This window comes from Geotrypetes seraphini, chromosome 11, assembly GCF_902459505.1.
Source record: "Geotrypetes seraphini chromosome 11, aGeoSer1.1, whole genome shotgun sequence".
NCBI classification, from domain to species: domain Eukaryota; kingdom Metazoa; phylum Chordata; class Amphibia; order Gymnophiona; family Dermophiidae; genus Geotrypetes; species Geotrypetes seraphini.
Window position 1 is genome coordinate 10555559 of NC_047094.1, and position 27969 is coordinate 10583527.

The 27969-nt window shown below is 44.3% G+C and overlaps 1 protein-coding gene across 6 annotated transcripts in view; it reads right to left on the minus strand.

Annotated features, from left to right (window-relative positions):
• MPRIP (myosin phosphatase Rho interacting protein) overlaps positions 1-27969 on the minus strand; it is a 259002-nt gene that overhangs the window by 130025 nt on the left and 101008 nt on the right. For all 6 annotated transcript variants that reach the window (XM_033915061.1, XM_033915058.1, XM_033915056.1 and 3 more), the window contains exon 4: positions 6777-6928. In XM_033915061.1, coding sequence (XP_033770952.1) covers positions 6777-6928 — 152 coding nt within the window. The remainder of the gene's footprint in view (positions 1-6776; positions 6929-27969) is intronic.

Below are 27969 nucleotides of genomic sequence, written 5' to 3' on the forward strand. Positions count from 1 at the left end.
AAGCTCAGTCTTAACCACACAAACCTCGAACACTTATGATTTTAAAGTGTTTGAGGCTTGTGCAGATGAGGACGGAGCTTAGGCATTGGTGGAATGAGGCATTATGACATCACAATCTGAGCTCTAGAATATTGCTACTTAGGATCTCATTTTCTTGTCCTGGCGAGTTCTTTTCCTGTCCCTGCCCCATTCCTGCAACCTCCATCCTCATCTGCACAAGCCTCAAACACTTTAAAATCCTAAGTGGCAACATTCTAGAGTTCAGATTGTGATGTCATAATGCCTCATTCCACCAATGCCTAAGCTCCGTCCTCATCTGCACATGCCTCAAACGCTTTCAAATCCTAAGTGGCAACATTCTAGAGCTCAGATTGTGATGTCATAATGCCTCATTCCACCAATGCCTAAGCTCTGTCCTCATCTGCACAAGCCTCAAACCCTTTAAATTCCTGCGGGGACAGGGGAAAAATCTGTCCCTGTGTCATTCTCTAATTATAAGAAAGATTCCCCCCCCCCATCTGCTATGGTGACATTGTTTAGTTCAGCGTTTCTCAACTCGGTCCTGAAGTACCCCCTTCCCAGTCAGGCTTTCAGGATATTCACAATGAATATGCATGAAAGAAATGTGCATACAATGGAGACAGTGTATGCAAATCAAGTTTATGTAAAATTCATTGTGGATATCCGGAAAACCTGACTGTCAAGGGGGTACTCCTGGACCGAGCTGAGAAACACGGGTTTCGTTATCTTGCTCTACTGCTTAACTCCATATGAGAACACAGAGGTGAACAGTGAATCATTATTCAATTAAGAAAAACTCCCAATACATAGAGAATAAAAAAATAATACAATAGGAAAAGATCTAGATAAATTATCATATTGAAGTTCAATAATGTATAAAATTATTAATTAACCCCTTCCCCTTTTTACTAAACTGCGGTAAAGGTTTCTACCATGGCCCAGAGCTCTAAATGCTCCGGTGTGGCTCAGACACTCAGAAAATTCCTATAAGCGTCGGAGCATTTAGCATTCTGTGAAGCTGTAGAACCCTCTACCGTGGCTTAGTAAAAAGGAAGGGGGGGGGAATGAATGAATGAAAAGGGTACTAAGGTTTCTAACTCAGTGTCCCCCCCATGTAATTAAATTGCCTAGCTCTTATACCCAGATAGGAGGCAAAAAAGAATAGAGGATTCCTTCTGTGTGCACAGACCTGAAACTTTAAACAAGTATGCACAAATTCCGAATATATTATTTACATAAAAGGTGCCTTTCTCTAACCATATAGCAGATGTAATTTTTTTCTTTTTTATATATATTTTTTTCTTTAGAAATGGTTGAACACAAAACCAAACCACAACAGTCGGAAACGGAGCCCAAACAGAAACAAGTGATAAGAAAGTCTATCGTGTGCAGACCGTAAATACCCCAAAACATACCTCAGCTACCCCCCACCCGCTCCCAACCCACCCCCAGCACACCAGTGTCAAAAGTTCAGGAGAGTACTTCGGGCTCCATGGGATAAATTGCCCCAAACTGGCGCCCAAATAGACCAAAATCTCCCAGGACCACCATGTTTAACATCCAAATATTCATATTTTAACAAAATAAACACCTCATTTCTCTACATGATAACAGTAGGAACTTCAGCCTGTCTCCACAATAAAAGAATACATTTCCTAGCCAACAGGGAAGCTTTTTGTAACAGTTGAGAATGACCCCTAGACAGTCCCAGGGAAGAAAATTGTGAAAAAAAGCATAACATCCGTCTGCAGATAGAGACAGACAAAAGACCCAAAGTTTTGCACTCGGTCACAGGACCAGAACATATGGAACAAACCAGCTGGTGTAGACGGGCACTTTGGACAACAGACGTGGCAAGCAAATCCCGCCAGGTACGCCTTATAAGGGGATATATAGAGCCGTAATAAAACTTTATAATGTTGTTCCTGCGAAACAACTGAATGAGACAGTCGCGGGAAACGTTTCATTAGAAGACGTAAACCAGCATCAGTTATCTGCTCTGGAGGGGCAAGGTCTTGGTTCCACACAACCGCCACAGTCCCAGGGCACACTAAAACTGCCCAAACTAACTTGGTGAAAGGAAAGGCTGGTCCTAGGAGATGTAATATTTTTATTTACACACATATATATATATATATATATATATATTTTTTTTTTTTTTAAAAGGCTGTTCCTGTGCAGCTAGGCACATTAGATATAATATAATCATTTCTAGTCTTTAAGCCCGTTACATTAACAGGTGCTAGAATATATGTGTGTGTCTGTCTTTCTTTCTCTCTCTGTCTCCTTGGCCGCTTTCTGTCTGTCTCTCTCTCTCTCTCTCCTTGGCCGCTGTCTGTCTTTTTTTGCTGTCTGTCTCCTTGGCTGCTTTCTGTCTGTCTTTTTTTGCTGTCTGTCTCCTTGGCCGCTTTCTGTCTGTCTTTTTTTGCTGTCTGTTTCCTTGGCTGCTTTCTGTCTGTCTCTCTCTCTCTCTCCTTGGCCGCTGTCTGTCTTTTTTTGCTGTCTTGTCTCCTTGGCTGCTTTTTTTCTGTGTCTCTCTCTCTCCTTGGACAATGTCTGTTATTTTTTTTTTTCTTTCAATCTCTCTCCCTGGCCCCCTGCCCTTCTGTGTGTCTTTCACTCCCACCTACCTGTCTTTCAGTGTGTGTGTCTCTATTTCTGTCAGTCTGTCAATGTCCCGGCTGCTGGATAAAGTAAACCGCCACGCATGCTCTCTTAGCAAACCGTCATGCGCGCACGCTCCGAATGTGCGCATGCGCAGCTCGCTTTAAAATTTCTCTGCCGGCCACGGAGCTACGGATCACGCAGATAGGACTGCGTATGCGCGCTTAGGGCTTTATTATTAGTGATTATTAACTTATACAATGAAGAAGCTAAAAAAAGATGGTTCAATGCAGTTTACAATAAGGTAAGTTCCAGCTGTGGACATTTATTTTTAAAAGATTTTACACATTTTATAATCCACTTAGATCTTAGTTGCCTGCAAGTCGTCCCCCCCCCCCCAAAAAAAAGCAAATATCATCTAGCTGAGCCCCATCAGATGCAGACCGTATAAGTGCTTTCTTTTTAAAATTTTGGCCATAGTTTTCTAAGGCATGCTGAACTGAGCATGTGCAAATGAACATACATTGCATTATCTGTGTTTGACATTCAGATACCTCAAGGGTATAAATTACGCACACTGCCAGTTTGCTTCGGGGGGGGGGGGGGGGGCAGAGGAAACATGGAGCAGCCTTGTCCCTCCTCCCCCTTCCCTAACAAAGCTGGAAGAGGGGCAGAAACTTTAACAGTTACAAGGAGACATAAGACAAATCCAGTCACCCTCTTGCCGGCAAGATGATCAGGGTAAAGCCAGACAGAATTACGAATCTACGCTATAACAGCGGGCGGACTGGCTCCTACCACTCCACATCCGACACCGTGTGGCAAGCAGATCTTGAAAACATTCACGCGCGAGAGCGAAGTATCAGTGAAGCAGGCCATTTAGAAGAGACATGAACAGCTGCCGCCAGGGAGGGGATTTCACACCACGTTTAACTATTAACATTGCACCAGGTGGCGCATGGGCTAAGATGGCCTTTTATCGTTCTTAAACCATGGTTCTTTTCTTTTCCAGGGTCACTGCCTAACATGGAATCCTGCAGCTGATCCGGTTACATGGGGAAATTATCCTCCGTGAGGCGGAAATGCTATCCGTCTATTAATGAAAACCCCTGTAAGGTGATAGGAGCACAGCAGTATGGCATAACCAGCCAGCTGGTGAACAGGCTGGGGCACCCCGGCCCTCCCTTACCCCTCCCACGGCTCAGGCTGTGGGCCACAGGGGCTCAAATGCGCTCTGGGATCATTTACACGCAATGCCATTTGCGCTGTGCAAAGGGACGGTGTTCCAAACACTGACATAGAGAGGGCAAGAGGACCAGATGGTGGTAGGAGAGAGAGACACCAGCAGAAAAGTAGGGTGGAGAAAAAAAAACAAGGTGAACACAAGACAGAAAATCGAAAAGGAGACACGAGACAGAAAGTCAAACGAAGTAAACAGGAAAGAGCTGAATGGGATGGTCCAACCAGCTCATCCTTTACTGAAAGGACAAGGCATGACGTGTTAAGGGGAGGGAGGGGGGTAAGCTGGGAGAAAAAGGAAGGGAGCGGGACAAACTTCAACCAGTCCGTCCAGATACAGAGTGAGTGAGTGTCCTTTATTTATTTATTTATTTATTTTTTATTTATTTATTTATTTATTTAACCGTATTTTCAAAGGCAAACTTTGAGTGAAGTCAAGATTGGAAAGGTTTGCCTCGCCAACTTCTGGAGACAGCCACAAGAAAACCCAACAGCCAGTCCAAGTTTTCAGGATATCCCTAATGAATATACACAAGTAAGATCCACATGCTTGTCACCTCTATTACCGTATTTCCCCACATTTAGGCCGCCTGCCCCCCCCTGTATAGGCTGCAAAAAAATGTCTCTACGAGTTTAAAAACTGGTAGACAAGCTGCCCCATTTTAGTAGCCATGGCTTATCTACCAGTATCTGGGTGGCCTATATAGCATTTGAAAATCATTCCCCCGCCCGCCCCCCTCCCTCACTCGCTTGCGGCGGCGGCCTCCTCGAATCGCACCACCAGCGCTGCAGAGCAGGAGCGATCTTTGCGTCTGCAAGTCGGCCCCACGCTGCTTCCGGCATGGCTTTGCTGTCAGTTCTCCCATTCTCTGTCACTGGGAATGGTTCTATGAATCGGATCCTGAACAGTGTGGTTTGGGGAGAACGGTTCATAAACAACGGCGCGAAAGACAAAGGCGCGCCCGGACAATTGAGCGCAACGCGGAGGCGCGTGCCGCTCAAAATTACTGTTTTTAGGGGCTCTGACGGGGGTTTTTGTTGGGGAACCCCCCACTTTACTTAATAGACATCGCGCCGGCGTTATGGGGGGTTTGGGGGGTTGTAACCCTCCACATTTTACTGTAAACTTAACTTTTTCCCTAAAAACAGGGAAAAAGTGAAGTTTTCAGTAAAATGAGGGGGTTACAACCCCCCAAACCCCCCACAACGCGGCGCGATGTCTATTAAGTAAAGTGGGGGGTTCCCCAACAAAACCCCCCGTCAGAGCCCTAAAAGCAGTAATTTTGAGCGGCGCGCACCTCCACGCTGCGCTCAATTGTCTGGGCGCGCCTTTGTCCCGGCGCGCTTTTGACCTGACACCGGGGAGAACAATTCCCTCCCAAATTCCAAATAAGTTACCGACTTCAGTTTCTAGTTCAACACTTCCCCCTCAAGTCCAACCACGTTGTCTGACCCAAATAGACTTTCCTAGTTTTAAGATTCATTTAGCGCAGTGGTTCCCAAACCTGTCCTGGGGGACCCCCCAGCCAGTCAGGTTTTCAAGATATCTCTAATGAATATGCATGAGAGAGATTTGCATACCTGTCACTTCCATTATATGCAAATCTCTCTCATGCATATTCATTAGGGATATCTTGAAAACCTGACTGGCTGGGGGTCCGTCCCCCAGGACAGGTTTGGGAACCACTGATTTAGCGGTTCAGCCATAAGGTTCCACTAGAAAAATGTTATTTCAATTCACCGTGCCCTCTAGAGCTGTTGAAACCTGCAGTGGACAACTACATTAAAATGCCACTTTCCTGATTTAACAACTCAAAATACTTGTGGAGCAAGCAGTCCATATGATCGTTTAATAATCAAAGCCAGATGAATAATGAGACCCAGACACAAGCAAATACATATACACTGTCCATGCACAGACATGGTAGGTCACAAGGTGTCTTCTGATTCCCCCATCCTTTCCCCTCCTCATGCTCAAAAGTTTTTACAGAAACGCGAACAGTCTTAATGTTCATGTCACAACCATCTTGACAGGAAATTAGGGTTTTTCTAGGTAACTCAAAAATCAATCCATTTGATCTAGAACAGTGTCTCGCAATCCTTCAAGCCGAGGCACACTAAACCTAGTGTTTGCCGCTCGGGACACCCGGAAGTGCGTGATGTCATCACATCGACGTCTGCGTCCGCGCAAAGGCCCTTCAAACGGGCCCTGCGCCGGCAGTGGAGGGGGGCGCCAGCAAGGAAAAGGGCCGGAGAGAAGGAGAGGCACTGGCGCAGGCTGATTGCCTACAGGACGAGCCTTTCACCGCGAGAAGCGCATCTGTAGGCAGTTAGCCGGCGCCGGCCCCTCTCCACCTCCCCGGTCTGTCGTCGCACACCTTAAATCTCAGATGGCACACAGTTTGCGATACACTGATCTAGAAGCTCCCCCAAAGGAAGAATGTACGGGTGGTCACCCCACTGTCCTACACCCATTCTGAAAATACCTTCTGGATACGCACTGAAGCCCTTCAAAGGCCACAAGACCTAAATGGCAAATGTATGCAAATAACATAGTAACAATGTAGATGACGGCAGATAAAGACCTGAACGGTCCATGTAGTCTGCCCAACATCTCGCTCATTATCAAATCATGGTTAAACCAAAAATGAATGTGGTAAACATACACTGGATCCTGGTCTTTCCTTGCCAACTTTGGGACACAGACCGTAATTAATAAGTCATATTGTCTGCTGCCCTGGAAGGCTGGATTTCATAATGCGTAACAGACCAGTTGCTCCCAAGCCTGTGTGGAAGCCTTAAACCCCCCCGTAAGTTATGGTAACCTTCTTTCACATATCCCCTCCTCACAAAAAAAATCTTAGCTCCTGGTAAGTAAAGAGCTGCAGAGACCATGGCCATCTCTCGCTCACCCATTAATGATTTCCTTATTCTCTGCTCGGATATAATGTTCCTTGTCGGGAGTCAGAATGCAGAGGGAGAATTTCTGCCCCGTCCGGCTCTCACCATCCACCACATCCGTGCATTGGTTCATGTTGATGGTCCCTTGAGGGAGTGTTGTGGGCTGGAGGGAAACAAACAAACAAACAAAAAAGGAGATGTTAATATTTACACATATGGTATAAACACATCAAATAAATCTAATGCATACCAGGATCTATCAAATACTAATATCTTGTCATAGACAGGTTATAAAGGTTTCTGGAGAGGTGTAACTTTGCTTGCCAACCTCCTAATGCCAAAAATAAAAAATAAAAATACACCCAGGAAGATTACAGCACCCAAGAATTTAATCTTTTCAGGGCACAAAATGAGCTTCGTCCAAGTACAATGGTTTACCAATTTAATCCAACTACAGAAGATAAACAAAACTGATAACAATTCTCTCAAAAAGGCAAAAAAGAAAAAAAAAACCACAACACCATGAAAATAACGTCAATGCCATTATCTTTTTTTAAGCACATTTTTCTATTGGCTCTGCCCTAAAAGATGCACAGACTAGCATTCAGATATCTTGGCTGCCACGATGCCTTGGGTCATCAGGGGATTTCTGCCTTTACAAGAATCTTGAAATGGGGAATTCAGCCCAAGTCTGCATTCGTCAGCCCCCAGGCATCCATCCGCCTTCCGTTTGCCACATCTGTTCCGACAGATGCCAGAGCCCTTTAGGCCAGCCACATGCCCAGAAATCTAGACATTCTGACGTTTTCGAGAGGAATGGGAAGATGATCAAAGATGTCTTGTTTACCATATTTCCCCATATATAGGCCGCAGCCTATGCATGGTTTTTACAAACCTGTCTATGGGGTGCGGCTTACTTAAATGTGGCAGCCTATCTAAAACTTTAAAATCATCCCCACCCCCACTGTACCTTTTTATATTATCTCTCCCCCCCCCCCCCCCCGGTACCTTTTTTAAATCCCCCTTACATACGTCCCTCGCTGGATGGCTGCCAGCTGCCTCCATGAATCTCCAGTGGTGTAGGGCAACTGCGATCTTTTCAGCATCCAGCCTGGCCCTGCACCGCTTGCTGAATGGTTGCCGTCATCGAAAATGGCTGCCGTGAGCTCCCGTTTTAGTCTCGTGAGACCACAGGAACTCACAGCAGCCATTTTTGATGACAGCTCTGCAAGGGGAAGAAGTGTAGGGAGATCGCTCCTGACCCACGTCACCGCTAGACCACGAGGTAAGGTTGATTCATTGGGGGGGGGATCCCGGCCCAAAAAACCACGAATAGTCAAAACTGCAGGTGTCAAAACCTCGAATAAGGAGGGAGGAGTGTACATTGAAACATGATGGCAGATAAAGGCCAAATGGTCCATCCACAGCATCCACTATCTCCTCATCTCCCTATTGGCTAAGGCTCTTAACATTTGCATCTCCTCTTCCTATAGGCTAAGGCTCTTTACACCTGCATTGTGATGTCATGGAGCTTTATGGGTATAGAAACATGATGGCAGATAAAGGCCAAATGGCCCATCCGAAGCATCCACTATCTCCTCCTCTCCCTATTGGCTAAGGCTCTTAACATTTGCATCTCCTCTTCCTATAGGCTAAGGCTCTTCACACCTGCATTGTGATGTCATAGAGCTTTATGGTTATAGAAACATGATGGCAGATAAAGGCCAAATGGTCCATCCACAGCATCCACTATCTCCTCATCTCCCTATTGGCTAAGGCTCTTAACATTTGCATCTCCTCTTCCTATAGGCTAAGGCTCTTTACACCTGCATTGTGAGGTCATAGAACTTTCTGGTTATAGAAACATGATGGCAGCTAAAGGCCAAATGGCCCATCTAGTCTGCCCATCCGCAGTAATCATCTCTTTCTCTCTCCGAGAGATCCCAAATGCCTATCACAGGCCCTTTTGAATTCAGACACAGTCTCTGTCTCCACTACCTCTTCTGGGAGACTGTTCCATGCATCTACCACCCTTTTCTGTAAAAAAGTATTTCCTCAAATTACTCTTGAGCCTATCACCTCTAAACTTCATCCTATGCCCTCTCATTGCAGAGTTTCCTTTCAAATGAAAGACTCAACTCATGCACAATTACATTATTATTAAAAAAAAAAAAAAAAAAGGCTAGGAATAAAAGGAAAAAGGAAAAGAAATAATTTTCCTGATTACTATCGGCCCTCTTAAATATTGAATGCACCTTTGAACGGAAATATTTTAAGAAATGATTTGAATTTTGGTACACAGTCTTCTTGTCTTGAGATGATTTGGACGGCGTTCCATAAGGTTAGTGCCACAACCGAAAAAAATATGGCGAACTGATGGGATGGAGAGAAGATTTTATTGGGAGGAGTGACGTGATCTGGCAGTAGTATAAGGAATTAATAATCTGTCAAATAAATGCCAGAGAATATTCTCATTTTGTTTTAAAGGTAAGAAATAAAATTTTAAATGTTATGCAACGGGATATGGGAAGCCAACAAGCATCTTTTAATAGAGGAGTTTTATGATCAAATTTTTTTGTCTTATAGATGGTTTTTACAGCTGTATTTTGTATGATCTGAAGTCTAATTTCTTTCTGGGCTATACCTTGACAGAGGGAGTTTTGATATATACAAAACATGGCATGGCAAACATAATAATTTTTATTCTTGTATACTGCCCAACCAAAAAGTACATATACATATTTCAAACAAATACAACAATAAATAAATATACATATTTCAAACAAATACAACAATAAAATCAGTTTATAAATTTATCAAACAAATAGATTTTCAATGACGTTCTAAATGAATAGTAGGATTGAGCCTGAATAATCAAAAGAACTCAGCCAGGAATTCGATTTTCCTGCTGGGAAGCAAATGTCTTTTCCAAAAAAACTCTTTGTTATCGATAAGCTTTTGGAGTAGGATACATAAACACACAAGAGTTTCATGTATTTTTACTCGACTTGTACAATTTAAATTGTGAAGATAGGTATGCTGGAATCAGGCCAATCAGTGCTTTGAAGCAAATGCAGCCAAATTTAAACATAATTCTTGCCTCAAAAGGCAGCCAATGAAGATGTTGACATAAAGGGCTCACATGATCATATTTCTTCAGGCCAAAAATCAAACGGACTGCTGAGTTTTGTATTAAACGCAATCTGCTAAGTATCTTTTTATAAGACCCCAAATCAATGATGTTACAATAATCAAGTTCAAGTTTCAAGTTTATTAATTTTTAATATACCGACCATCAACGAGTATCTAGCCGGTTTACAATAAAATGCTAAAAATAGAGATAAAAGTAACACTTGTAAAAGTGATGTTTTTAGAGAGGAGGGGAGGTGTACGTTAAGGACATTGACGAGACGAACTTGAAAGTGAGGGTTAAAAAGGAGGGAAGGGGTAAAGTTACATTATTAGAGATGAAAAAAAGGGTTGAAAGGAAAGGGAGGGAAAGGGAAAATACAATAGAAACATAGAAACATAGAAAGATGACGGCAGAAAAGGGCTATAGCCCATCAAGTCTGCCCACTCTACTGACCCACCCCAATAAGTCTAGATGCTAGTGATTCGTCCTACGTAGGGATCCCACGTAAATGTCCCATTTACGCTTAAAGTCGATAGGATCGCTTCATTAAAGCGGTTGGTTGATTGAAGATGGGAAGATTCAAGAGCAGTTGAATGCGTCTTGAAATAAGGGTAGATAGGATAGACGACTGGACTAATAGCCTGAAAGAGGCTAAATCGAAATATTTTTTGACAGTTCGAAGTTTACACTAAATCGCAAAACACTTTTTAATTATTAGATCGGTGTGGTTCTCTAACGATAGGTAACGATCTAATGTTACACCCCAAATTTTTATCGAAGTAGCTATTTCAGAATTTTGACCATTAAGTTGAATCGTTCTTTCAGTGATTTTATCGTTGGGACTAGGCTAGAAAGATCCTTGTTTTTTCGGAATAGAATGATATGTAACAAGGTAGAACCCAGCACGGCAGACATTGGGTAGAGCGCATAGCATGAGAACGTGGTATGGTAGACGTATCCCCTCTTTTACTAAGGTACGCTAGTCGTTTTAACGCACTAAATGCTAACGCCTCCATTATAGTGTATGGATGTGTTAGCATTTAGCGTACGCTAATATTTAGCGCAAGCTAAATCGGCTAGCGCACCTTAGTAAAAGAGAGGGATAGTGCGGTAATCATAGCATGAAAGATACAATGCATCATGTAGTAGAGTGAGAGAGAAAGATGACAGTAGGACAAAATGTGGCAGAGTATTGTCCGACAAAGCGTGGTGTGGCTGGACACAAGAACATAAGAATTGCCGCTGCTGGGTCAGACCAGTGGTCCATCATGCTTAGCTGTCTGCTCACTTGGCGGCCCTCTGGTCAAAGACCAGCGCCCTAACTGAGTCTAGCCCTACCAGCGCACGTTTGTTTGTCCAGGTTTTAGAGAGAAAAAGAGAAAGAGAAAAGGAGAAAGAGAGAGAGAGAGAAAAGGAGAAAGAGAGAGAGAGAGAAAAGGAGAAAGAGAGAGAGAGAGAAAAGGAGAAAGAGAGAGAGAGAGAAAAGGAGAAAGAGAGAGAGAGAGAAAAGGAGAAAGAGAGAGAGAGAAAAGGAGAAAGAGAGAGAGAGAAAAGGAGAAAGAGAGAGAGAGAGAAAAGGAGAAAGAGAGAGAGAGAGAAAAGGAGAAAGAGAGAGAGAGAGAAAAGGAGAAAGAGAGAGAGAGAGAAAAGGAGAAAGAGAGAGAGAGAGAAAAGGAGAAAGAGAGAGAAAAGGAGAAAGAGAGAGAGAGAAAAGGAGAAAGAGAGAGAGAGAAAAGGAGAAAGAGAGAGAGAAAAGGAGAAAGAGAGAGACAGACAGATAGAGAGAAAAGGAGAAAGAGAGAGAGAGAAAAGGAGAAAGAGAGAGAGAGAGAAAAGGAGAAAGAGAGAGAGAGAGAAAAGGAGAAAGAGAGAGAGAGACAGACAGACAGATAGAGAGAAAAGAAGAGAGAGAGAGAAAAGGAGAAAGAGAGAGAGAGAGAAAAGGAGAAAGAGAGAGAGACAGACAGACAGACAGACATAGTAGATAGAACGGTGGGATCTTGCACAGTGGAGGCTGCATATTATACCACTGGAGGTGGCTTGGTAGGGTAGAGCATTATATGATGGGTAATATAAAATGCAATAGTTCGCAGTATGGTGGGCGAAGCGCATCAGCGTTTGAGACTCGTGACAGAGAAGGGCTGGTGCTCTTCTTTGCAAGCTTTGAGAATTTGGGTAGGTGCATATTTTTGATACCATTTCCTGCATTCATCTGGGTACTGTGAATTTTTTGTTTGTTCTTTGATTTTGTGGAACACATTTTATTAAAAAAAAAAAAAATTTCCACACTGAAAGGCCCTTCTAAGTCCCTCAGCAAACATCCTAGGTCTTTCTCATCATGCACATCTCAAAACCGGGACCCCGTTATATTAGCATGTGGAAGTACACCCCTCCATGTGCTCCTGCTTTTCACCGATTGCACCACAGCAGCTGCATCTTCTCAGCCACCGTCTCGCCTCCCTGTTGTGAAAGGCCCCGTCTCTTTGCTTACACTGTGTTGATAAAAACGTTTTCCTGGAAATGGTTTCCAGGGAAAGAATGAAACACTGCATGCCAACTAGCTGGCAAGCCCCAGGATATCCAGGCAGGAACGCCACGCCCTTCCATCCCCCTCCAAAATGCCAGTCACCATCTTACCTAACAATAAAGGGGAGAGGTTAACCAGCTTGTGGGACCCTCTTCTGTGCACTACTACAGCATGTTTCAAAGTTTAAAACCTGGGAAGCCTCCCAACCTTTTCTGCAAGAGGAGGTCCCAGTTACCAAACGTGCACACTGACAAACATCCCTGGACTGCTGCCAAACTAGCACCAGCTGTTGAAATCACAACAACCTCCCCTCCGCTAAAGGAGTAGCCTAAGGGTTAAGATCGAGAAAGAGAAGAACGCAGTTCAAATCCCACAGCTTCTCCTTGAGAACTTGGAGAAGTCACTTATCCCTCCACTGCCTCAGTTAAACTGTACTTGAATGAGATACAGCGAGGGGGGGGGGGAGTAAAATCTAGGGTTACCAGACATGCGGATTTACCCGGACATGTCCTCTTTTTAGAGGACTGTCCAGGTGGCCGGACAGTTTCCTGGATTGGAGCCAGTTTGTCCAGGTTTTAGACTCACTTTCTCCAGTCCAGCCCCCACTTCGGAGTCAAGTATGTCTTTTGTGAGTCTCCCTTATCTCTAAGTATCTTTTCCAATGAGGCAATTTAAAAAAAGAGAGAGAGCGAAAGAGAATGAAAAAGAAAGAGAGAAAGAGAGAAACAGAAAGAAAAAGAGAGAGAAAGAGAAAGAAAGAGAGAAAGAGAAAGAAAAAGTAAAAGAGAGAGAAAGAGAGAGAGAGAGAGAGAAAGAGAAAGAAAGAGAGATAAAGAGAAAGAAAAGGAAAGAGAAAGAAAGAAAGAGAAAGAGAAAGAAAAAGAGAGAGAGAAAGAAAGAAAGAAAAAGTAAAAGAGAGAAAGAAAGAAAGAAAAAGTAAAAGAGAGAGAAAGAAAGAAAGAAAAAGTAAGAGAGAGAAAGAAAGAGAGAGAAAGAGAGATAAAGAGAAAGAAAAGGAAAGAGAAAGAAAGAAAGAGAAAGAAAAAGAAAAAGAGAGAGAGAAAGAAAGAAAAAGTAAGAGAGAGAAAGAAAGAAAAAGTAAAAGAGAGAGAAAGAAAGAAATAAAAAGTAAGAGAGAGAAAGAAAGAGAGAGAAAGAGAAAGAAAGAGAAAGAAAGAAAGAGAAAGAGAAAGAAAAAGTAAAAGAGAGAAAGAGAAAGAAAAAATGAGAGAAAGAGAAAGAAAGAGAGAGAAAAAGAAAGAAAGAGAGAGAAAGAGAAAGAACAAGTAAAAGAGAAAGAAAAAAAAGAGAGAAAGAAAAAGAGAGAGAAAGAAAGAGAGAGAGAGAGAGAGAGAGAAAGAGAAAGAGGGAGAGAGAGAGAGAGAAAGAGAAAGAAAGAGAAAAGAGAGAGAGAAAAAGAAAGAGATAAAAAGGAGAGAGAGATTGATTCAATACACTGCCCTACTGGTGCCTTAGTGAAGAGGGAAACGCTGTTTTAAATGGTATTTAAGTTAAAATTTCCAAAACCGTATCTCCATAAGGCAACTACCAGCGCCTAACGGCAGTGCAGGCGTGGCTAATGCTGGAAGTGGCGTTAGGCACGATTCACGTCAATATTAGGCGCCAGAAAGGAAGGTCTGGAAAACCCTGGCCTACACTTCCTGCACCTATCTTTGCCGGAAATGCAATTCCCTAAATGGTGCCGTTAAGTGACTGGCACGCGATCGGCAGCCGCTCTTATAAGATTCTGGCACTGTGTCACCAAGTTTAAAACCAACCCGAATAGGGAGACGGTTTCTGCGCTGTTTGGAAGGCTCCGAGGCTGCAAATAAAGGAAACTGAGTCGCTGCTTGTGAAGTTAACAGCCTGTGTGACAAAATACAGGCGGATTTCTACTGCCTGGACCAGGGGTAGGCAATTCCGGTCCTCGAGAGCCAGAGCCAGGTCAGGTTTTCAGGATATCCACCATAAATATGCACGAGAGAGATTTGCATCTCAAGGAGGTAGTGCATGCAAATCCACCTCATACATATTTATGGTGGAGATCCTGAAAACCTGACCTGGCTCTGGTTCTCGAGGACCGGAATTGCCTACCCCTGGCCTGGACGCATAATTGTTTGCAATGACCTGGCAAGGGCTCAGAGCGGCTGCTAATGGTGGCATGTCACAGCAACGAGTCACAAGAAGTTAATTCACTAGATTGCTGGGATGCTTTTGCACGAGTACAAGCTTATGTGCCCCACTCCTGTCCAAGATCTGATATTAATCCACTTTATGTACCGCTTAACACCAAAGAACCAAAGCGGTTTACTATAAATACTCATCATAGAAAACAATTTACAAAATTGTCACTCTTATATTTGTGAAAAGTTCTTTTCTAAGTGCTTTCTCTGGACTCTATAAGAGTTTATCAGTGTCCAGAGCCCGAAATTGTTGGGCGAGGGATCACGCAGCATGCCAGACCTGCGCCACTACTCAAAACCGACCACTGCATTCCACCCTTGATGTTACTGAAGCCAGTTTTGTTGATTTTACCAGGAGGTCCTGCATCCCTCAGAAAGTAGACATAGCTTCTCTGCATCTTACTCGGCTTACGCCTGGTCGAGAGAGATAAGAGGGGGAAGGGATTTTTGTTCCTAGAGAATGACACGGTGACAGAATTTGTCCTCATCCCCGCGGATAACTGCGGGAAACCATGCCGTGTCGTTCTTTAGTGTCTATCTCAACCTTAGTCCTTCTAGACCAGCATTCTTCAATGCAAGGCTTGAGGGTCAGTGGCTGGGCCCATTCGTACTCCGATTCTTCCCTCTCTCCTTAAAGAATGACAGTGATTAACTGTGGGGACGGAGATAAATTCTGTCCCCATGTCATTCTCTAGAAGTACCTGGCAGAAACCCAAAGAGTAGCAACATTTCAGAACTGAGATTGTGATGTCATAATGCCTCATTCCACCAATGCCTAAGAGCCAACCTCAGCAGTGATGTCACAATGGCTCGACTGTCCTATACTTGGCTCACATAAGAACATAAGAATAGCCATACTAGGACAACGCGAAGGTCCATCAAGCCCAGTATCTCGTTTCCAACAGTGGCCAACCCAGGTCCCATTCTTTAGTGTCTATCTCAACCTCAGTCCTTCTACACCAGAATTCTTCAATGCAAGGCTTGAGGGGCAGTGGCTGAGTTTATTCATACTCGGAGTCTTCCCTCTCTCCTTAAAGAATGACACGGGCATGGATTCCTGCAGTTAACCGCGGGGACAGGGATGAATTCAGTCACCATGTCCTAACCAGTTGTGAATAAGTCCACCAAGTCATCACAGTGAACATCAAAGCCTTGGGAAATGTGCTCCCTTCTCTGGCGCTTTCCCTCCTCCATTCAAAAATGGTGGCTAGATTCAGTATCTTTAGAAGCAGGCGGACACCAGCGGCAGCGAGAGTCCACGCTAGCCTGGGAAGGCGCTGTGCAAGCTTCTCTCAAGCAGCTCTGTCGGCACAAACTGCCGGTTTCATTTGCAGCTCCTTGCCTATTAAAAAAGGTTGTCTCTCTTTGCCAGCATCATTTATTTATTCAGAGATCTCGCTTTTTGAGAATGTTATATGTAATCTTAGATCCTGTCAAATCCTCACCAAGCGGTGTTTGAGGCGAGTTTCAATCCGCATTACCACCACACAAACGTAAACAGAGCAAACCGAAACGGAAGAAAGGGTCTTGCCTCAAAGTATACCAGAACAACAGAAGAGGCAAGTGAGATGTCTTATTTTTATTAAGGTAAAAACAGCAATAGTCCAACTTAAGTCCTAGATAAAATACATCATGCAAAGTCCCAAAGTATTTGTTTAGGAGTCCCAGGAAAGTCCCGACTAGCATCCAAGTTTCGGTAAACAAAGTTGCCTTCTTCAGGGGACAAGAAGTCACTTTAGGTAAGGGACTAATAGTACACAATCGTGTCAGCGCCTTCAAAATGTAAGCGCGCCAAAAAACAAAAGGTAAACACAAAGTGCAAAATGAAGAATACCGTATATACTCGAATATTAAACCGGGATTTTGGGGCCAAAAATGGGAGTCCTGGTTTATATTCGGGCCAGCGCCCCCCTCCCAGAATTATTGCAGGCCGCCACCAGGCTCTGCACCCTGTCTCCCCTCCCTGCCCTGTCCTCGTACCTCCTCTGCCGATCCCTGGTGGTCCAGAGGTGCAGCGGGCAGGAGCGAGCTTTCCACGCTCCTGCCCAGCTGCACACCCGGTCGGTGGTGGCTGCCGCGAGATCAGGTTTCTTTAGCCATTGACTGGCACCGGGCGGGAGCGCGCTTTGGCACTCCTGCTGGCTCCCACGAATTCTCGCGGTTTTTTGTTGTTGTTAATTTTGTGATGTCATTTTATGCAGTATGGTCAGATTTTATGACTATTATAGATCACTTGTTACCCGCCAAGAATGCTGAAGATTGTGTGGGCTATTAAAAACTAAGTAAATAAATTAATAACCCCCCCCCCTTTTACAAAACCATAGCGTAGTTTTTTAGCGTCGGCCGCGGCTTATAGAATTCCTATAATCATCGGAGCTGTTACCGCCTCAGCCAGCACGGGAAACACAGTAGATGACTCGCAATCTAAGTTTTTGAACCTGGGACGACAAAGGGTTAAGCGACTTGTCCATGATCACCAGGAGACACAGTGGGAACTGAGGCCCGTGCCCATGGTTCTAAGCCCACTGAACTAAACGTTAGGCTACTCCTTCACTCAGGATCCAGCACAACTTAAGTGGGAGCTTCTTCCTCTTTTTCCTATTCCTTCTCAACTCGTCTAGCCCAGGCACGGCAGCAACCCACCCTGCAGGGCTCAGTTCAGACCTCCCCATTCAGGGGCATTAAATCTGGTCACCAGGTCTGACCATTGTGCAATAACCCATGGAGGCCTGTAATCATTACCTCGAGAACAATATCCTCAGCCCCAGCCAGGCAAGAATAAAATCCAGGTTCCCCCGGGGTGTCTGAAGGGTTGTTTTTTTTTCAGTTGTACACTGCTCCAAAGGAGAAGCCACCAAGGCATTGAGCAACTGGAGTCAGTCAGATGTTCTTTATGTATATAAAAAAAAATCCCATCTGCAACACGGAATCGGGAGTTTTTCAGGTTTCAGTTCAGCCGCTAAAGCCCTGGCCTGCAGCCAAGATCCTTCTGAATAGCCGACATCAAGGCTCTTCAAGGAGACCGAACAGAACAGAACTCCTGGGGCACCTCTGTCCTCCCCCATTTTATGCATATTGAGAGACACACATATAGAAGGAAGGAAATAGCCCCAGGAGGTCTCTTCTGAGTGTGCCACCTCTTTGAAAAAACACTTCATGAAGACTCAGGAAAACATGCAAAGAAAACGCTTTTTCCCCAGCCACAGGTGTGCATTCAGTAAAGGTATATGAAGTGTGAAAAGGGTTAAGAGAAAACAGGTTTAGACTTGCTGGAACAGACCTCCGAGCGTGGGGGGAGGGGGGGTAGAGAAGCCCCAGGGTTAGCAGGTCTATTCAGGTTCACCTGGGTTTAGCAGGCACTCGCTCACCTTAAAAACCTTCCCTATCACGCACCCTACCTCACTCCAGCTCCGCTCTCTAAACCCCTGCACCTACCAAACCTCATGGTCCAACCAATCACACAGCTTAATGAAATTACATTCATACACTAGTGATCCCGGTGCAGGAGACTGGCATATGTTAAGATGAACACTGGAATTGTGGAAAACGAACAGGTTCTGATCACCTGAAACATCCCCATCCCAAATGCTAAAAAGCTAGAAGTCACAAAAATGGATATACACTTCTCCCTCCATATTCACGGAGGTTAGGGGCAGAGCTAGCCCACGATACGGAAAAATCACAAATAACTTTTAAGGCCGACTCTGACCCACCCTCGCTACCCTCCTGCCTCCTGGACCGTCCCACACCTTACCTGGTGGTCTAGCCGTCAACAAAAATGGCTGCCGTGAGTCTCATGAGACTACAGCGGGAACTCATGGCAGCCATTTTTGTTGACGGCTCTGCACAGGGCAGGAGCATAGGAAGATCGCTCCTGCCCTGCTTCACTGCTAGGCCACCAGGTACCGTGTGGAGAGGTCTGGGAGGCGGGGGTGGGTCAGGGTTTAGAAACTTGCGAATAACCGAAGTCACGAGTTCTAAACCCACAAATTTGGAGGGAGAAATGTAGATGTAAAAGAGAAAATTTCCAGATAAGCATTGATTACAAAAGTTCATCAACTTCGGTGGATCACATGGAGAGAGAGAAGATCCTCAAGCACCAAGAAATGCAGTCGGGGACCCAAAAAAACGTGGCAGAAAGATATGTCCACCATTTTGGGGTGCCACATCCCCGATTGGTGGGGAAGGTTCAAGGAGGAAGAAACACTTACAAGGACATGGCAAAGCAGAACATTTGGAAAGAGTAGTAAGAATGAACAAAAGATGGCAATTCTGTGAGCGTTAATTAGGTACCTTCGATTACTTTAGACACTATTTTATTATCAAATATATTTTTTATTGAGCATCGAAAGAAACAACAGTCAGAAGCAAGTACAAAGCAACAAAACAGCTCTACATTTCACAGAATACCCCCACCAGCCCAACCCATAACTCATCAACCCCCCTCCCCCACCCCGCTCTCACTGATGCTAAGCAAAGGATAGGAGACAGGGAAAAAAAACAACAACAATGGAACTAACAGTTTAAAATGCGACTACGGGCCACTGGAGACAAGGTGGTCCAAAAGGGCTCCCATATGCGTTGGAAGGTTCGTCCTGGCAAGGAAAAAATGTCGTGGACTCCCCTCCTTTCCCAAGAAAGTAGTGTTATCATGTGGCTACGCCAGAGGGAATAGTCCGGTGCATCCGCCTCCATCCACTTGAGCAAAATGCATTTGACAGCAATTACGGCAGTCCAGCGAAGAAATGCAGCGGCCCCGGGGCGCCTGGGGTGAAAATGCAAAGAAGCACCAAATAACACCAAGGCAGATCTTTCAATAGTAATGTTCCAGGTGGTGTCTACAAAAAGAAAAACAGCGTCCCAAAAGGCCTGTATGGACGGACAGGACCAAAACATGTGGCCGAGACCTGCATCTGGAGCACCACAGCGCCAACAGTCTAGACACTATTTTATAAAGACGTGTGGAACAATTTAGAAAAGACATCCGAATCAGAATAAGCAAATTCAAGTTAAGTTCAAGTTCAATTTACCGTGTTTCTCCAAAAATAAGAGTGTCTTACATTAATTTTGGGTCAAAAAAACACATTAGGGCTTATTTTCGGGGGAAGTCATTTTTTTTTCATGTATAACAATCATCTCTCCCTTCCTCTCCTCTACCCCAATTCTTCCTCTTACCTCCCTTGTGCAGCAGCATCTTTCTATCACTCCCTCCCAACCCCTGTGCAGCAGAACCCCACCGACCCTCCCACCGTGAGACCGCCATACCTCCACTCCGAGGCCTCCAAAGCCAGCGGCAATGCTCTGAACGGGTTCTTTGATATCAGTGATGCAGCAGAGAGTTAGGCCATGAAGCAGCCTGTTCAGAACTGATGCTTTAGGAGGCCTCAGAGCGGAGGTATGTCAGGTCTCACCGGGGTAGCAGTTGCTGAATCGACGAGTCTGATTTTTGGGGGGGGGCGAATCGGGCCGGGATGGAGTCAGGGAGTGTCGGGGACATTCGGGGTTGATCTTAACTAGGGCTTATTTTTGGGGTAGGGCTTATATTAGGAGCATCTTTTAAAAAATCATACTAGAGCTTATTTTCAGGATAGGTTTTATTTTGGGGGAAACAGGGTATTTAATATTCTGCAAATATAAAACCAAAGGTAAATCTAAGCAATTTACAATAAAAATTTAAAATAAACAAAGTAAAGATTAGATAGGGTGTGAAAGTCTAAGTTATTTTTGCAAGTTTGGGGTCCTTATATTTATTCTTTGTCTCCTAGAATCTGTAGTATGATTCTCAATACTTTAAGAGTCTGAGATGAGTTGAACGGTGGGGGGTTGGCGGCTTGGGGGTTGCCTCTCCCTGGATGTGGATCTCCTTTGTTTTGTGGGGGGGGAGGGGTTGTGTGATTTAATTTAATTAATTTTTTTTTTTGTTTGTTTTATGCTTGTGCTGTTGTGTTTGTTTGACTCTTCGCTGGGGGGGGGGGAGTGGTGCTGGGCGGAGGGGGGAGGCCTTGCCTTCTATCTCTCAGGGCTCATAGGAGTACAGGGCTCTGTTTGCAATGTTTTCTAGACAATTCTGTTTGGGCCTCTCCCCATGGGTAGGGTTGAGTTTTTGACTTTTTGCTGGGGGTTTTATATTGCTTGCTGTTTGATCTTCGATTTCTTGCTTTGTTCCATGTTCCTGTACTTCTGTACATAGTATTGATTTAGCATGGCAGCTGCCCTTTTTTTCTGTACTATGTTGATTTGGTCAAATCGGGGACAGTGGAATTAGGGGTGGTGGGTGGGTGGGGAGTTGGGGGCTCTTGTATATTTCTTGAAAAGATAAGTAAAACAAAACGTTAAATACAATTGAGACCATGAGGAAAGAGGGGATCAGCGGATTACAATAAAACAAAAAGGTTGGGATAAACAATATGTCTGTCTGTTAACTCTCATGTCTCTCCTTTATAAAAACCCCAGTTTTCATAGAATCGACTCTTGATCCCATATGCCCCGGGATATCCAACAATCAACATTTACCGATTGTCTCCTCTCTTAAATACTTTAACACATGTCGACAATTCATTTTTTCTGTCACAGCGCCTGAAAAAACACGATCATATCAGTGTATATCATCAAAAGCTTCACTGGCTACCGTTTGAGGCTAGAGTGTTATTTAAATTTGGATGCATTTGTTTTAAAGTTTTATTTGGCTTACCTTGTTTCTTATTTTTGGTTTTTTTTTTTAATTTCTAAGAAAAATATTCATAGATCTGGTTAGTTTTGTTTCCCTTCAGAAAATGCATATGCAGTTACAAAAAAAAAATTTTTGGATACGACCTTAGCATTCCAGGCAGGATTAATGGATTCATCTTTGAATCTTCTTGTTTCTCCATTTCTTACTTGCTATCAGTTTCGAAAAGATATTAAAACCCACTTATTTAAACAATATAATATACATTATTGATTTTCATATTATCATGTGGTCATAATGTACTTTTAATCTTTTTACCTATACTTATTTTAGTTATATTGTGTTTTCCTTATTTATTAGTTTTAATGCTTGTATTAGTTACTTAGAATTTTATTATGTATGAAGTTATTATATTGTATGCTGAGTAACTTGTGTAAACCACCATGAACTGCTGGTTAGGCGGTATAGAAAAATAAAAAATTATTATTATCAAACAACGGAACTCCTTCCCCATTTATTTAAAGAAAGAGCGTCTTCTGGACAGATTTAAGAGCAAGTTAAAATACTTTCTTTTTAAAGATGCATTTGACTGTTGTAGGATCCCTCGATGAATTCTGCTCGCTCATCTATCTCAAGCCTTTTGCTTTTGCTTTACATGCCTTTCTTACCATCAACAATTGTATTTCTTTCCCCTTTTCTCCCTTTTTGTTGTGTATGTTTTGTGTGTTAAGTCCAAGTTGCATTTATGGTTCCCCCCCTCACCGAAATTTGTAATTTTAACTATGTACATCGTTTAGAATTTGGAATAAGCGATTAATCAAATTTTTAATAAACTTGAAACTTGAACCGAGAATTTAGTTCTGCCCACACTAATTTCATGAAACCAGGAAGGTCCATTTCTGGTGTAGTATTTTGGTACAGGATCTCCCAATGCGTAGCCTACAGAGGTGGAGGAGTAACCTAGTCGTTAGTGCAAAGGTCTGGGGAACTGGGTTCAATTCACACTAAAGCTCCTTTCGACTCTGGGCAAATCACTTAAGCCTCTATTGCTCCAGGCACAAAAAATAAGTACCTGGAAAGGATACGTAAACCGGCCGAAAATCCTCTCTCTGCCCATAAGAGCATAAGAATAGCCTTACTGGATCAGACCAATGGTCCATCCCGCATTCACGGAGGCCAATCCAAGTCGCAAGTACCTGGCAAAAACCTAAATAGTAGCAGCATTTCAAAGCTCGTACTGTGATGTCATAATGCCTCATTCCACCAATACCTAAGAGCCAACCTCATCAGTGATGTCACAAGGGCTTGATGGCTCACATAAGAACAGCCTTACTGGATCAGACCAATGGTCCATATAGCCCAGTATCCCGCATTCACAGAGGCCAATCCAAGTCACAAGTACCTGGCAAAAACCCAAATAGTAGCAGCATTCCAAAGCTCGTACTGTGATGTCATAATGCCTCATTCCATCAGTGCCTAAGAGCCAACTTCATCAGTGATGTCACAAGGGCTTGACTGTCCTATACTTGGCTCACATAAGAACAGCCTTACTGGATCAGACCAATGGTCCATATAGCCCAGTATCCCGCATTCACGGAGGCCAATCCAAGTCACAAGTACCTGGCAAAAACCCAAATAGTAGCAGCATTCCAAAGCTCGTACTGTGATGTCATAATGCCTCATTCCACCAGTGCCTAAGAGCCAACCTCATCAGTGATGTCACAAGGGCTTGACTGTCCTATACTTGGCTCACATAAGAACAGCCTTACTGGATCAGACCAATGGTCCATATAGCCCAGTATCCGGCCTTCACAGAGGCCAATCCAAGTCGCAAGTACCTGGCAAAAACCCAAATAGTAGCAGCATTCCAAAGCTCGTACTGTGATGTCATAATGCCTCATTCCACCAATGCCTAAGAGCCAACCTCATCAATGATGTCACAATGGTTTGATTGTCCTATACTTGGCTGACTTATTACAAATGAGGTGGCACTGAAAAGTTTTCAGCCCAGCCCACCAACTTTCTAAATTCTGAGCATTATTTTGCCACTGTAGCTGAAGAGCGTTCTCCTATTATGTTAAATGTCAATTTAAATTAAATTCTGTTTTGACATCGTTTCAGATCATTGATTAAACCATAGCCACGTCATTCTCTTCAGCACCCCCTCATCATAATAATTCATAGCAACATTTTTTCACCTTTTTTTTATTTTTATTTTTAAGTATGGTGCATTGGCCATAAAAAGGGTCAGAGGGCAGTAAGTCATACCTACCAAAATGCAGCAATTTCACTTGGTGCGTGCTCAGTACCAGAATTTTGGCATGGCTGCCTTTTCTCAAGCGCTGCATGCACTCATAGTGCCAGTGACGGAAGAAAAATTAATAAAAAATACAGATGAAGAGGGAGAACGGCAAATAATTCACAAGAACATTAAAAAACATGAAAGGGCAGAATCCCTTTTTATGAGACTTCTGCGAATATAGCCATTTTAGTTTACACTCAATATATATATAAAATTTCAGCTGTCCTGAAAAACAAAGCCACTAAGTAGTCCTCAGGGATCACACAGACAGAGTGTATTCCCCCTAATTTATGGGAAGTTAAAAAAAATATATCTGGCCCTCTTAGCGAGTTGAAACAGAAAACTGGAATGGATCGAAGCATTTCGCAAAATGTTAGTACAAAGTGGTCAGGGCTGGCTTAACTATTAGGCAAGATTAAGCAGTCGCCTAAGGCGGCAGCTTTGAGGGGTGAGCAAAAGCGAACTTGGTCAAACAAAAGAGTAGCCCACAAACTGGCACAACTTCACAGGAACCATCAGACTGTAATTTAACCTACAGGAAGGTAGACTCACGACAAATTCGGGTCACCGTGTCGTTTTCTAGCGCACAAGGAACAAACCTGGCAGAGCAAGCCGGGCCTTGTGCTCCTCACCACGACTTGTGCTTCAATTCAAGTGCATTTGCATCGCGTTTAAGATTTTATTTGCCATTTTCATCTCTCTTTTTCCCTCAGATTGGAATAATTACGGATCTCATCTCACGAGAAGTTTTCACAAGTTGAAAACTTTCTTTTCCTTCTCTTAAGGGTAATGACAAACCTATTAGAAAACTTAGTCGCTCGTTCTCTTTTACATTGACAAGAGCTGTGGAATAATTTGCCCCCTACACTCAGAAGTCTAAATCCTTTTCCTTCATTTCGGAAAGCTCCAAGGACAGTTCTGTTTGCAAAACATTATGGACATTAGCTTTTCAATCCCTTTCTCGGTTTGTTCTTTCAATGTATTATTTTTTCTTATTGTAAAACCGAGTTGAGCTCCAATCGGTGATGACCCGGTCTATAAATCTAAGTTTTAGTTTAGTTTCCGTGTAAATACAGCCAAACTTTAGCTATGCCAAAAAGCACACCCGAGGGTCCTGGCAATTATAGATTAAGCGACAGCCACGACTGCCTTCGGTTCTGATAGACTAACACCAAAGTTTGGATGTTGGATTACTCCTTGTGAAGAACAGTGTGTGCCTGGAGTTCACTCCTCCACAAATTGTGGCAGAAAATCCTTCTAAAAACTATGTATAACTAGTCACCAGGACGCAAAAGCTTGCTTGCAGGTTGTTCCTCTTTCCATTTCAGGCAGGTTTGGGGCCCTCGGTGATATGGGGAGACCAGAGCAATTACCCCATTTGCCCACCCCTAGCTCTGGGTGCATGTCTCAATGATCAAACGTCTCATGGATCCTAAGATCTCTAAACTATGAGGGTCTGGCTTTTTTCACCCCATATAACAGCCCCCTCCAGGGAGTCAAGACAAAGTTAGACAAGTTCCTGCTGAACCAGAACGTACGCAGGTAGGGCTAGTCTCAGTTAGGGCACTGGTCTTTGACCAAAGGGCCGCCGCGGGAGCAGACTGCTGGGCACGATGGACCACTGGCAATTCTTATGTTTCCCAAAGACTTAAGCAGGGACACATTAAGCTGTAACATCTCATCCTCAGGAAACTGATATTGAATCGAACTGTCACATACAGTACATACAAGCAGTTTTTAACTTTAAATTTCACCCTTCTATACTTTGCTATAGGACTCAAAATCATCTTTCAAATATTCTAGGGAAGCCGCTTCAAAAAGCCTGTTCCTACAGAACTGAGCTCAGAACCTCTCCTATATAATAAAACCCTAGCCGCGCATGCGCACTTACCCGCGTGCTTCTGTGATCAGTAGGTCCGTGGCCAGCAGGAGTGCGGATGCGGCGGCCAGGCAACTTGGAGACACAAAGCACAGCTGGCGACTCCCCCCCTCCTGCTCTAACTCACCACCAAAACCACCACCGCCAAAGCCTCCTCCTTCTGGCCGGTTCACCCGCGTTTAAATTAAGAGAAAAGCGCTGCACCGCGCTAACGCTGGCCTTGCCGTCTTCTTTCCACTGTGGCCCGCCCTCTCTGACTACTTCCTGTTTCCGCTAGGGTTGGCCGCAGTGGATAGAAAATGCCGAAGCCAGCTGTAGCGCGGTGCAGCACTTTTCTATCAATTTCAACGCGGCGGCTGGGAAGGGTGCGGCGGAAAATGCTGCTGCTGCACAGGGAAGGCCGGGAAATGCTGCTGCTGCACAGGAAAGGCCGGGAAATGCTACTGCTGCACAGGGAAGGCCGGGAAATGCTGCTGCTGCACAGGGAAGACCGGGAAATGCTGTTGCTGCACAGGGAAGTGTGTGTGTGTGTGGGGGGGGGAAATGCTGCTTCTGCACAGGGAAGGCTGGGAAATGCTGCTGCTGCACAGGGTAGTGTGTGTGTGGGAGGCAGGACCGCGGGAAGGGAAGGGGGGTAAGGGAAATGCTACTGCTGCACAGGGAAGTGGTGTGGGGGGAGGGAATTCTGCTGCTGTGGCTGCTGCACAGGGAAGTGGGGGGGATCAAAATGCTGCTGTACAGGAAAGTAGGGTGGGGGAAATGCTGCTGCACAGGGACATGGAGGTGGAGGGAATGCTGCTGTGGCTGCTGCACAGGGAAGTGGGGGGGAAAGAAAGACATTCAGCTAGCACCTGTTAATGTAACGGGCTAAAATACTAGTATATATATATATTAATTAAAAGCTGCTGAAGCAAACCACAATTGTCTCCACTGAATTACTGACTTGGGGGAATTCCTGGGGGAGGGCTGATTTATTTTTTTCCCCTGAAAAGCCACAGGGAAGGAGAAAACTTCACACCAGCTTTCGGAATTTCTTGCCTCGCCATTTCTCGGAACTATTGTACGGACACTCATTTCCACCAAATCTGCGAGTGCAAACCAGGTCTTCCATGCTGCCTCCAACACAGGGCATTAGAATGACTACATTTCAGAAAACGCAGGGTTATTGGTACATGTGGAATAAATTTTAGCATCAACTTTTTAAACAGCAGCTCTAGCAGTTGAAAATTAAGCCAATGCCGGGGCAGACTTCCGCCGTCCGTGCCCTGTAAACGGCAAGAACTGCTCAAGACTTATGGGCTCCTTTCACTAAGCCGTGTTAGACCTAGACCTTAATGCCAGCGTGCGTGCGGTAATTTCCTGCGTGCGCTAAAAATGCTAGCGCACCTTAGTAAAAGGAGCCCTAAGTGTGTATATGTTAGGCAGACTGGAAGGACCATGCAGGTCTTTATCTGCCATCATCTACTATATTAATCCAAAGAGCCTTTATTAATGTTAGAAAAATCTTACATCATGAGCATCAGGACGCGGCGGGAGGGTGGCCACAGGAGCCATGGACCCCCCTAAAAAAAATTGGCTTTCCCGTCTCCCCCACCGCTCTTATATCTTCGGAAAGTGGCAAAGAGCGAACCTACTGCCGCTGGGGTGCGCCGGAAGTCTTCATTCTGCAGCATCCAGGCTCACTTTCTGCCGCTGATGCTTGCCCAAAGATTTAAAATGACAGTGGCCAGGAAGGAGGTAGGTAGGGGCCGGAAAGAGGTCTAGGATAGAGCTTTAGGGCTCCCCCCCCCACCAAAAAAAAAAACCCCAAAAATTGTTTTGTTGCCTATGCCTTAAATACCAAACGGCACATTTTTTACATAATCCTTTACATCTAGCTCCAACACAGACTCGTTTTCATCTTTGCCGTGCTTACCAACCCCCTCCCCTGCCCAACACTTTCCATACTAGGCTCCCACCTCGCATACAAACGCACGCACACATGAGACAACCGTAAAATAAAATGCCCCAACCCAATCCACCTATCTCCCACTTCTGCATCACAATCTGTAGCTGCTTTCTTCCTCATCCTTGGCGAGAATGCAAAAACTTTCCAAAACAGGGTCCAAATTGTGTCAGGCTGCAACTTTTCTCTTACACTGGGTCGTAGTAATTTCCATATTATAAGCCACTTACATAACCTTGATACCTAAAATAAATTCTACATTTCTCCCCACCAACCTCTTACATTATACATGGTGTCCAGAGAAAAATGGGACCCTTTACATAATTTTAAAATACAGTGGAACCTTGGTTTACGAGCATAATTCGTTCCAGAAGCATGCTCGTAAACCAAATTACTCGTATCAAAGCGAGTTTTCCCATAGGAAATAAGGGAAACTCGCTTGATACATTCCCACCCACCCCCACCCCCTGAGGCCAGCGGCGCTGCTCCCCCCCCCTCCCCGAGAACCGGCATCGCCGCCTCGCACGAACCCTGAACAGCATTCATCCTTTTTCCCCCACCCCCCCTC